Genomic DNA, 12,878 nt, shown 5'->3' on the forward strand with positions numbered 1-12,878 from the left:
TGCTGCAAGGCGAGAGAGCTAACCACTACGCCACCGTGCTGCCCGTTTCAACAAACCCTGAAGGAATGACCAGCAAAGAACTCTGGGAAACATAGCTCTTTATACTGCCAGCCTACAAAGGAGTTAGCTGGGTGATTTGCATAACCAATGTATGCAAATTCCTCAGCAGCAGAGCAGATCAGAAACTTGCAAGAGAAAGACAGGTCTCTCTTCCAGAGACCTGCATCCCACAGACTAGAGGAATGGTCAAACAGCTGTCTGCCTGTGCAGCCAGCTGGGCAGATCATTACAGTCTGCAGTACTGTCTGCATGAAATGGGCAGCACTGTGGCGCAGTGGTCATCACTCTCGCCTTGCAGCACCGAGTTTCCGATTCCAGAATCCCAGCCAGTGCACTATCTGCAAGCAGTTTGTATGTTCTCCCCATGTCTGCGTGGGTTTCCTCTGGGCACTCTGGTTTTCTCCAACATGCCAAAAACATACAGGTAGGTTATTTGGCTTTTCCCTAAATTGGCCCTCGACTATAATACATACACTAGACTATGACACATACGACTTTGGTAGAGGTTAGATTGTGAGCCCCTCTGAGGGGCAGTTAAAGGACACCGGAAGTGACATGTGACATGAGATAGAAATGTACAGTGCCTAGCACACAAAACTATGCTGTGTTCCTTTTTCCTTTCTCTGCCTGAAAGAGTTAAATACCAGGTTTGAAAGTGGCTGAATCAGTCCTGACTCAGACAGGAAGTGACTACAGTGTGACCCTCACTGATAAGAAATTCCAACTATAAAACACGGTTCTAGCAGAAAATGGCTTCTGAGAGCAAGAAAGAGCTAAAAGGGGGTATTTCTTATCAGTGAGGGTCACACTTTAGTCACTTCCTGTCTGAGTCAGGACTGAGTCAGCCACTCAGAAAAAGAGGAACACAGCATAGCTATTTGTGTGCTAGGCACTGTATGTACATGGCTATCTCATCATGTTACTTCGGGTATCCTTTAAGTGACAAGACAACATACTCTGTACAGCACTGCAGAAGATGTTGGCGCTATATAAAATACTAAATAATAATAATCCCACGCTTAAAACAAGCATGCGCCTTATCTCATTAGACTTCAGTCAGAAACACCTGATCTGCATGCTTGTTCATGCTCTATGGCTAAAAGCACAGCCAGGTAATCTGCATTGTTTAAAAGGAAACCACTATGGCTGCCTCCATATCCCCCTCACTCCAGGTGTGCTATAAACTCCCCTTACATACACTGCAGCTGGCAGACTATCAAAGGAGGATTCTTCAAGTGTCACCGGACTTGGAATTTTTCTAATAGGAAATTTCTACTGGCTTTAGGGCCTGTTCATACTTGCTGCGTTTGTAGAACGCGTATAAATTCAAAGAAACGCAAGTTGAAAAACGCATGCGTTTTTCTTGCGTTTGAATGCGTTTTGTATTGCGTTTTGCACAAACACGTGACCCAGGGGAAAAAAAAGAATTATGGGAACCGCAGAGGAAAACGGACGCTAAAAACGCAATAGTACGCGTTTTTGATACGCGTCCATAGACTTTCATTGCGTCCGCCTCTATGCGTATCGCACAGAACTGCGTGCAGCAATGCGGATGAGAAACGTATGCGTCTCATACGCATACATGTGAACTAGCCCATTCAAAAGCATTAGGAGCCGTTTCTATGCTTTTTTTGTTCCAGTACGCGTTCCCTGAAAACGGCTAGGAACGCATATAGTGTGAACAGGCCCTTAGAGCTCCGTAAACAAACATTCCACAGATATAACCTGCCAATACTAAAGATGTTACCACCTGTGATAGATTTCATAAAGTAAATTAGGTAGAAAAGGGATTTTACAACAGGCACACACTGACTAAATTTATAAATTAATATTGTTAAAAACTAAGCAATTTTATTACATTATTTTGTTTACTGTTCTTAAAGGGGCACTACAGCGAAAAACTGTAAAATTTAAAATATGTGCAAACATATACAAAGACGAAGTACATTCTTTCCACAGTAAAATGAGCTATAAATTACTTTTCTCCTATGTTGCTGTCACTTACAGTAGGTAGTATAAATCTGACAGAAGTGACAGGTTTTGGACTAGTCCATCTCTTCATAGGGGATTCTCGTGGATATATTTATTTTCAAAAGCACTTAGTGAATGGCAGTTGCTCTGTCCAACTGCGTAGGGAGCAGGGAAGCCGGCCAGCATCCTCGATTAAATCCTTTTTAGGGAATATCTTTATAAAGAATAAAAGCCTGGCTGAGAATCCCCTATGAATAGATGGACTAGTCCAAAACCTGTCACTTCTGTCAGATTTCTCCTGCCTACTGTAAGTGACAGCAACATAGGAGAAAAGTAATTTATGGCTCATTTTATTCTGGAAAAAAAATGTACTTATTGGTATGCTGGCACAGATTTTAAATTTTCCAGTTTTTCGCTGTAGTGCCCCTTTAAAGCATCTGCTGCAAATGTCTTGGTGGCAAACACCGAAGGACACCTTCACAGGTCTGGTGGAGTCCATGCCTGGATGGCTCAATGCCGTCTTCATGGCACAAGAGGCACTTACATAATATTACGCTGTGCTTTTAATGTTTTGGCCAATCCCTATAGAGGCTACATGCACCGCTAACATAGCAGGATTTCAGCAGAAGCTCAATCAGAAGCTATCTTGTTATAGGAGATATATCTGTACCTACCGCTAAATTTTAAAGCAAAACTGGCATTTACATTTATTAAAACATACAGTTATCGATTCTCCACATAAATAAATATTACTTAGTATTTATATAGCAGCGACATCTTCCGCAGCACTGTACAGACTAGTCTTGTCACTTAAAGAGACTCCGTAACAAAAATTGCATCCTGTTTTTTATCATCCTACAAGTTCCAAAAGCTATTCTAATGTGTTCTGGCTAACTGCAGCACTTTCTACTATTACAGTCTCTGTAATAAATCAATGTATCTTTCCCCTGTCAGACTTGTCGGCCTGTGTCTGGAAGGCTGCCAAGTTCTTCAGTGTTGTGGTTCTGCTATGAACTCACCCTTCCTGGCCCCTCTATGCACACTGCCTGTGTGTTATTTAGATAAGAGATAAGAGAGAAGCTGCTCTAATCAGCTGGATAAATCTTCCTCTGAGCTGGCTGGACTTTCACATACTGAGGAATTACAAACAAGGGCAAAGCTGTTTGCAGGAAGAAAAGAGCAGCCTGAAACTTCAGTGCATGGGGGAAAGAAACACACAAATGATCTCTTGAGATTCAAAAGGAATGCTGTATACAGCCTGCTTGTGTATGGATGTATTTTCTATGTGTGGACATACTGTACATCAACCTACTTCCTGTTTTGGTGGGCATTTTGTTTGTTTATAAACAAACTTTTAAAAACTGTTTTTAACCACTTTTAATGCGGCGAGGAGCGGCGAAATTGTGACAGAGGGTAATAGGAGGTGTCCCCTAACGCACTGGTATGTTTACTTTTGTGCGATTTTAACAATACAGATTCTCTTTAAAGAGAGTCTGAAGCCAGATTAAAAATGGTTTTTCAGCTTATATTCAGCAGAGGCATGTTTGCCCCTGATAAAACGCCACTATCCCGCGGCATAACGAGGGGTCTTTACCTCCCAAATCCCCCCTGCAAAATCCACGACCAACTTGGTCGTGGATTTTGCTGCCCTGTGCGCTTCCGTGTGAGGCGGGGCTATAGGCTGCAGCCCTGCCTCACACGCGTCTATCAGCGGCGGATCTCCGCCTCTTCCGAGGCTGAATATAAGGTAAAAAGCCATTTTTAATATGGCTTCAGACTCTCTTTAACTGTCCCACAGAGGGGCTCAAGATCTAATCCCCACCATATGTCTATGTTTGTATCGTAGTCTAGGGCCAATTTAGGGAAAGCCCACTAGGGTTAACTTATCTGTATGTTTCTGGGATGTGGGAGGAAACTGGGGTGTCTGGAGGAAACCCATGCAGCACAGAGAACCTACACACTTTGCGCAGATAGTGCCCAGGCTGGGAATCGAACCATGGACCTGCTGCAAGGCGAGAGCGCTAACCCCTACACCACCATGCTCCCATATATAATACAATAGAAACTCAAATGTTAAAGAGAAACTCCGACCAGGAATTGAACTTTATCCCAATCAGTAGCTGATACTCCCTTTTACATGAGAAATGTATTCCTTTTCACAAACAGACCATCAGGGGGCGCTGTATGACTGATATTGTGGTGAACCCCCTCCCACAAGAAACTGAGGACTGTGGTACTCCTGGCAGTTTCCTGTCTGTGAACCTTGTTACATTGTGTGAAATAGCTGTTTACAGCTGTTTCCAACTGCCAAAAAAGCATGCAGCAGCTACATCACCTGCCAACAGTAAAAATGTCACCATGTAATAAATGTCAGAATGTAAATCAGGGAGAGGAAAGATTTTACAATGAGCAAACACTGACTAAATCATTTCTACATAATTATTGTAAAAATGAATTATTGCATTATTTTCACTGGAGATCCTCTCTAAAGTACATGTTAACAGAGTGATATGGAGGCTGCCATATTAATTTCTTTTTAAACAATACCAGTTGCCTGCCTCTAATACTTTAGCCAGAGCCCCTGAACAAGCATGCAGATCAGAGGTCTCTGACTGAAGTGTGACTGGATTAGCTGCCCGTTTATTTCAGATGTGTGACTCAGACACTACTGCAGCCAGGGACCAGCAGGGCTGCCTGGCAACTGGTATTGCTTAAAAGGAAATAAATATGGCAGCTTCCATATCTCTCTCACTTCAGGTGTCCTTTAAACCTAAAGCACACTTTAGAACATGTGTGGAACTCCAGGCCTGGAGGGCCAGATCCATGCCAGGGTTTAGGATGGACTGAGAAAGAGAGAAATGTGTCCTACCTGATTGACCACACCTCTCCTGATTCCGACCCATAAATTCATTTGAGCTGCATCAAAAATGTGTGAGGATCTCGGCCCTCGTAGGACCGGTTTGACATACCTGCTTTAGAATATCATTACCCAACACAAAGGTTCAGGATAGTGCCATCTACAGATGTAGCGCTAATATTAGTAAGAGTTGACTCACTCTTGTCAGGTTGTTGTTATTTTATAGAATTGTCCACACATCTGGAAGCCTCCTGCCTCACCAAAGAACAGAACAGGCCGTTTAGCAGATAGCCAAGCAAAATGTCCGTACAGCAATAGTCTTTAAATTGAACCCGAGGTGGGTTTGAAGAATATTATCTGCATACAGAGGCTGGATCTGCCTATACAGCCCAGCGTCTGTTGCTATCCCAAACCCCCCTAAGGTCCCCCTGCACTCTGCAATTCCTCATAAATCACAGCCATGCTGCTGACAAACAGCTTGTCAGAGCTGGCTGTGTTTATCTCTATAGTGTCAGTCTGCTGCTCTCCCCGCCTCCTGCAGAACTCCAGTCCCCGCCTGCATCCCTTCCCTCCCTGCTGATTGGAGGGAAGGGACGGGGGCAGGGGCCGGAGTTATGCAGGAGACGGGGGAGCAGCTGAGACTGACACTACAGATGTAAACACAGCCTCACAGCATGGCTGTGATTTATGAGGGATTGCAGAGTGCAGGGGGACCTTAGTGGGGTTTGGGATAGCAACAGAGGCTGGGCTGTATAGGCAGATCCAGCCTCTGTATGCAGATAACATTCTTTAAACGCACCTCGGGTTCTCTTTAAACACAGTCCCTTAAAGGACAACTGTAGTGAGAGGCATGTGAAGGCTGCCATATTTATTTCCTTATAAACAATACCAGTTGCCTGGCAGCCCTGCTGATCTATTTGGCTGCAGTAGTGAGTGAATCACCCCAGAAAAAAGCATGCAGCTAATGTTTTCAGATCTGCCAATACTGTCAGAAACACCTGATCTGCTGCATGCTTGTTCAGGGTCTACGGCTTAAAGTATTAGAGGCAGAGGATCAGTGGGATAGCCAGGCAACCAGTATTGTTTAAAATAACAAATATGGCAGCCTCCACATCCGTCTAAGTACAGCTGTCCTTTAAAACACTCGCCAATGGTTTCAAATGAGTTGAGAGTGAGTGTACCTCGCTCGACAGATAAAAATAAACTTCTCTAAAAATGTAATCAGCTGGAGGATGCTGAGCAGTCTATTTGCACAACTTCATCTGAATTTACTGTTCTGGCTTCATGATAGTAAATCAGCCAGGAAAAAAAAAAAAAAGATGCTTCATCAGACAGTTGTGTTTACTATTTCACGTCCCATTTTACTGCCATTATACAGAACACGGAGTAATTACAATACTGAAGCTGTGCTGATGCTGGGGGATAAAGAAGAAAGTATGAATAATGTCCATTAGCGTTGAGTAGACAGGGACGGACGGCAGGCAGCAGATTACTGAAAAGGGAATCCCTTATATTTTCAGCACCTTGGACAGCAACCCAGCTTCTGCAGCTCACAATAATATCATGAGCTGCAATCTCTTGCAAGCAGGAGGATGTGCTTTTTCCAGAAACCTCCCTCAAATGCAAAACAAATGGTCAAATTATTTGTTTTTTGCCTTTGCTTTTCTTAGCAGATAATATGTTAAAATTCCTAACAGCTGCTTAGATAGAGGATGATGCAATTCCGTCACTTGCATCCCCTGCTGTTGCTTCTGAACTCTATTCTACTATATCAACAGCAACTTAAGAGTAAGGTCAACGCGAGACCGACTTCAAATGGCTTTCCTTCTATTTTTCTCACGCTGAGAAAACACGGCTATGTGGGTAAACTTTAAATCCCTTTATAACCAATAACATTGCCTAAGCTTTGTTAAATAACAAAAAAAATGCAATGAAAAAAAGCAGATGTGCTGTAGTTCATACACATCAATCTGCACCTCGGATTCCATCACCTTATACACCCGTTCAGATCAATGAGTAACTGTTTCTGATGGGTTGCCATTGGTTACCGCACTTCCCATTGATTTAAGGCCGACTGGAAGCAAAGTCACTACAGGGAGAGAAAAAAAAAATTGTACGTTCTAATCCCTTGATAAAAATCAGCTTTTTAGATCCCTTACGTATGGAATTATCAGGTACGTTCGTAATGGTTATAGGTAGAATATATCTGCTGAATAGCATTCATTTAACACAATTATGGGTGATTATGGTGCTCTAGAATAAAAGGAACCACAGCTAGCAGGGAAGAATCAGCTGGTGTAATCATTGCTGGCTCAATAGAATGGATGGCATTTTTGGTACACACAGACACACAGTGGTTTACATCCATCAGAGTACTTAATACAGGGTTGGACAGATATCAGGAGGCCACTAAAACGCTCCTAAAAAATGCATCTGGCCATAACTTTTTAGTTTTTCTCTTCTTCTCAATGAAGTCAGCTTCACACTATGGATTTCATATTCATTTGTCCACCCCTGATTTAATATTAAACCTTAAATGTCCCAATCGCAGTATCCCTCTAGAGAAACATGGGTAGGAGCGACTGACTGGGCCAGACATCCACTACATTACAGTAAAATAAACTGCTGGATAAACCGTCCTCGTAGCCTGCTTCGAAACGCGGCGATGGGCGGCGTGCAAAGTTTACAAATTACATCATGGCAGAGAGCGCGAGAGCCTGTCTATAGGTACATGGTAAACATTCCTATGCATAGTCAATGAGAGGAAAAAGCAGCAGATCCTTGCCAAGAAAACCCCCCCAATTTCACATCATATCTGCTTCTACGTCTCTCGTTCTACAACAAAACAAATTTTGATCACTATTCTGGCAAGATGCCCGTATGTTTGTCAGCAGCACATTGAGAATGTAGAAAGCATTATGCATCTACAATAGTTTTGAGTCAAATGTAGTCCAGAAACCTGGAATACCTCCAAGCGTTAAAAAAAAAAAACCACAAGGCACCTGCTAAGCTAGTTTATCAGCTGTTTTCTTTTTACTCAATTTTATGACATTTTTACAAAAAGACTTGCAAAAAGAAAAAGGGGAAAAATATTTATCTTTCTGCCCTCAAACTTGTTGCTACGTAAATTCTACATATATTTTGTTTCTCATAGGAAGAAAAAAACCAAAAACAAACCTAGGCAGAACTATTCAAGCTGAATGAATGCAACAAGAGACAGGGCTGGGGATAGATCCACTAACTGAATTATAGAAATGGTGACATTGGTTTTTGGTGGAAACACAAATGCAGCCAGACGTCTTTAACATGTCACTAGTGTATACAAACAACAAAATAATTAGCGAGCTATAAATAGAAAATTTTAGGTCAAAGGGAAAAAAAACAAAACATAAAAAAAGGAATCCAAGGATGAGACACTGCTATGTAGGTAAATGAACTAATCCAAGACGGCAATTAAAATATACTTTGTGGTATCTGAAGTTAAAATGCTAATATGCCATTTTTGTGGAAAAGCCAAGCATTTGTGAGAAGGATGAAAAAAAGAAAAAAATCCAAATCAGCATGTCTATAGTGTGTGTGCTACTGACAGTACATCACTACCCCCTTGTGGATTGGAAATATATGAAGTGTTACCTAAGCTTATCAAATGATCTGCTGTTTTTATCACACGCCAACACTGAGTGCAATTTTACGGGCATGATTATTTATTAAACATGCAGACTTAATGTTACCACAAAAATTGTTAAAGATGCCACAATTAACATCAAGCTAAATAAACATGTCAATGTAAGAGGGAGGATAAAAATACAGATTTTTTTAAAAAAATTAAAATTCCTGTTTAGATTTGCCATGATCACTAATCTAAGGTGTTAGTATGTCAATAGAATCTCTGTAGGAGCATCAAATAATTTTACTATCTATACATCATTTTCATGTCTCTTCTCTCTCTCGACAAATAATACAAATAAAAAAACAATGCTGACAATGGCTGCATATTACATTTCAATGGCCAGCAAGCAGCTTACAAGCTATGTTTACATCACAGATAGGCAAAATCCGAACACTTCCATGCAAAAGAAAAGGCAATACGACCAGCCAAATAATAATACTATTAATTCCTCCATAATAGATCCCTCGAAATGTGGTGGGTGGTTGGAGCTGCCATGTGCTGCTGCTGATCACAGCGTAGTAAACTTATGATGCATATTTTGTGGAAAGTTTGCTGTATATCTCAGTCTGCTTGTGCCTGATGAGAGATGTGCTGATACTATCACTCCTTGCTATGGAAAGCATCTGGCACATGGTCCCTGTATGAGCTGACATGAAGCAGCAAAGCTGCCAAAAATAAAGAAAAATACAAAATAAATACAAATGAAAAAAGGGATGTAGAGTCTCCAGATGGTTGTCACCATTTACCATACTTTCCGGGTGTCTGACGCCGATTGTGTAAAGACCCTTCCACGAGGTTATTCATTGACATGATGACAGAGGTGGTAGTTTTCCAGAAAACCAAAAATCACGCAGACCCCAGGTTGCTGATGGTTCTGTAGAGAAGCCAAGACACCATGCTAAGGCACCCTCCCCTTGTAGACAATCCCACCAACGTAAATAAGGAGAAGAGGAAGATGAGGAACCAGAAGTAGCAGCGTCCCCCGGCAGCTAGATGATAGAAGACCCCCCGCCTTCAGCAGGTTAGCAAGCTGGGAAGCCAGGCACTTGGAAGGGGGGATGGAACTGAACGGATAGGGGAAACAGATACTGACTGGTTGGATGGGGGTGGGGATGGTAGACGGCCCCAGGATGCTGGCATCCCCCCTCTGCTGGCTGATGAAGCCCTCTGTATAGGCTGGTGATCCTGGGTTTGTAAGAAGGTGGCACTTAACAGCTGAGAAGGATGGAATGTCGCTGCCTAGATGGGTGGGGGGAAACCCTGCGATGTCAGCTGGCTGAACACCCCTACCTGAGAAGACTGGACTAGTGGCAGCAGACAGAAAATAGGTGTGGGAGGTCACTAAAAACACTGTTAAGGTGAACTACCCCAGAATGCAGACAACACCACTTCTGTTAGTTGGGTGAAGTCAGCAGGGAAGCTAATGAAGGAAAGGGACCACAGAATACTATAAACCTCTCCTTTCCATGATTAATAGTTCTGCTTGGACAGGTAATAGGTACAGCTGGAAAAGTAAATAACCCTGCTTGCCTCAGAGTGTTATAGAAGGAAAACTAGCAAAGCGGCAGCTAAGACCAAGATGTCAACAGATACATCAGCTGGCAGATGCCTAACACCTCCCTGTGAGGTTATCAAGGGACACTTGACCAGAGAATGGTGGAAAGACCTCCTCTCCTCAGGATGGTCAGTTTACATGTATGCAGGGGACCTTACAATAGATGGAGATGCCCCGCCCCCCCCCCCCTTAGAGTTGTCAACTGAACAGGTTTGGCTGACTCCGGATAGTGAAACCCACTAACTCTCCTGAAGGTATTCAGGTGAAAAAGTGTCCAGAGGTGGGGGCTACCAACTCTTCCTCGCTAAAGGTAATCAACTGATCGATGTTAGATAACCCAGGAACGATGCAGATTGTCCTCTCCTCGGACTGGCCAGTTGAGCCTAAGGTGAAATGAGGCTGATGGAACCCCTTCCTTTACTCAGATAGGGCATCAGAAGGGAGTTGATGGTGGTGGGCAACTACTGGATAGAGAGGATGTCCTACTCTCCTCAGCAGAGAGAAGCTGATGGAGGCGGTAACTCTAGGATGGAGCACACCCCTCCTCTCCACAGGGTGGCAACTTGAGCAGTGATAGAAGACCGACTCTTCTCGCCTCAACAGAAGGCAGTTGATGGTAGAGCCCTTCTCCTCAGTAGGGAGCCGTTCATAGGGAACCAATGACCCAGTATGATGGAGACCTCTTCCTCTGCTGAGAAGGGAGCATGGAGGACAGGAAACCAAGGATGATAGAAAACCATCAATAATGATGAAGCCCCCTAATCTCCACAGTAGGGGTCTGTTAATGAGCGACAGATTACCCCAGGATGTTGGAGAGCCTTCCTATCTTTAGCAGAGAGCAACTCATGGAAAACAAGAGACCCTAGGATGATAGGGAAGTCTCTTCTCCTCAGTAGAAGACAGTTGATGGAGAACAAGTGACTCTAGGATGATAGAGAGCACTCCTCCTTTCCTTAGGAGATGGCAGATGATAGGGGACAGGTGACTCTAGGATTATGGAGACCCTTCCTTTCCTTTAGAGGGCAGTTGATGGATGACAGGTGAACCTAGGATGATGGGGAGCTATCTCCTTAGGAGATGGCAGTTGATAGGGGACAGGTGGCCCGAGGATATTGGAGACCCTTCTTCTGCTCAGTATAAAGCAGTTGATGGAGGACAGGTGACCCTAGTATGATAGAGAACTCTCCTATCACTAGGAGATGGCAGTTGATAGGGGACAGGTGATCCTAGTGTGATAGAGACCCTTTCTCTCCTCAGTAGAAGGCATTTGATAGAGAACAGGTGACCCTAGAATGATAGAGAAGTCTCCTATACTTAGGAGATGGCAGCTGACCGGGACAGGTAATCCTAGTAATATAGAGACCCTTCCTTTCCTCAGTAGAAGGCAGTTGATGGAGGACAGGTGACCCTACTATGATAGAGAACTATCCTCTCCTCTGTAGAAGGCAGTTGATGATGAACAGGTGACCCTACTATGATAGAGACTCTTCCTCTCCTCAGTAGAAGGCAGTTGATGGAGGACAGGAGACCACAGGATGATGGAGACCCCTCCAGTCATCAGCAGTAGGTAGTTGATAGGGGACAGATGGCAACAGCATGTTAGAGACCCCTCTACTCTTCAGTGGAGGGCAGTTGCCAGGGGATAGGAAACCCTAGGATGATGGAGAGCCCTCCTCTCCTCAGTGGAGGGCAGTTGCCAGGGGATAGGTAACCCTAGGATGATAGAGAGCCCTCCTTTCCTTAGTGGAGGGCAGTTGCCAGGGGACAGGTGACCCTAGGATGATGGAGAGCCCTCCTCTCCTCAGTGGAGGGCAGCAGGTGACCCCAGGATGTTGGAGACACCTCTACTCTTCAGTAGAGGGCAGTTGCCAGGGGACAGGTGACCCCAGGATGATGGAGAGCCCTCCTCTCCTCAGTGGAGGGCAGCAGGTGAGCCCAGGATGATGGAGACCCCTCCACTCTACAGTAGAAGGCAGTTGATGGCGGGCACCCCCCTCCTCTCCTCAGGCTGGTGGGCTCCTCGGCTGCAGCGTGTGAAGTGCGCCCCCTCCCCCTCCTCACACACACCCAGCCCCCTCCCCCAGAGCAGACAGCCTCGGCCCCTCCGCGCTCCGTTACCTTCCGGCTTGTTCTCGGCAGCCATTTCCCCTCCGCGCGCCACATCCTCCTCTCGCGGCCGCTTCACACAGAGCGCGCCCCGGTGCGGTGGCGGCGGAGGGCGGGGACGCGCGCACGCTCCCGCGGGCTGGCCAGTGGGCAGCAGCGGAGTAAGATAAACCACGCCCACGCTGACATGTGACGCGCACACACGCTCTGACATTGTCGCCTCGGCCACTCCCACCCTGGCGGAGCGTCGCGGGCGCTCGGCGTGACTGGCGTCCACCACCGCCAATCGCGCGCGCCGATTCTCACAGTGAGGCGGGAGGATGCGCCCCTTTTCTTCGTTTCAGCCCGCGATTGGCGGAGGCGAGGCACGCCCTCTCCAACCCACAAACAAACGTCAGCATTGGTCGGTCCTGGGAAAGCTGGCGCGCTGCGACCAATGACATCGGGGCAGGGACAGCCAAGCCTCTGGGATTGGGTGTAAAGGAAGGAGGGCGTGGCAAACCGGAGGCTGAACAGAAGCTTTGACCAACCGCGGTGAGGGGCGGGATCATAATGCGTCACGACTCCGCCCTCTTCTGGTGCTGTCACACGTGAAGTGCTGCGAGGTCGGGCTGTCCTCGCTGCCCCAGCTGAAAACAGGTGTGAGGCAGGGACCCCGG

The 12,878-nt window shown here is 45.3% G+C and overlaps 1 protein-coding gene across 6 annotated transcripts in view; it reads right to left on the reverse strand.

Moving 5' to 3' along the window:
• CAMTA1 (calmodulin binding transcription activator 1) overlaps nt 1-12,408 on the reverse strand; it is a 1,857,772-nt gene extending 1,845,364 nt beyond the window's left edge. For 5 of the 6 annotated variants that reach the window (XR_011021914.1, XM_068238931.1, XM_068238929.1 and 2 more), the window contains exon 1: nt 9,305-9,737. Coding sequence is in view for 5 of the 6 variants with exons in the window: in XM_068238931.1 (XP_068095032.1) it covers nt 9,305-9,368 (64 nt within the window). In the remaining variant the exon portion in view is untranslated. Of the gene's footprint in view, nt 1-9,304; nt 9,738-12,231 lie in introns of those variants that run through there. The other variant, XM_068238930.1, reaches the window with a different exon arrangement.
• Between the last annotated feature and the right edge of the window lie 470 nt (nt 12,409-12,878).

The sequence above is a fragment of the Hyperolius riggenbachi genome, chromosome 6, assembly GCF_040937935.1.
Source record: "Hyperolius riggenbachi isolate aHypRig1 chromosome 6, aHypRig1.pri, whole genome shotgun sequence".
Classification (NCBI taxonomy): Eukaryota; Metazoa; Chordata; class Amphibia; order Anura; family Hyperoliidae; genus Hyperolius; species Hyperolius riggenbachi.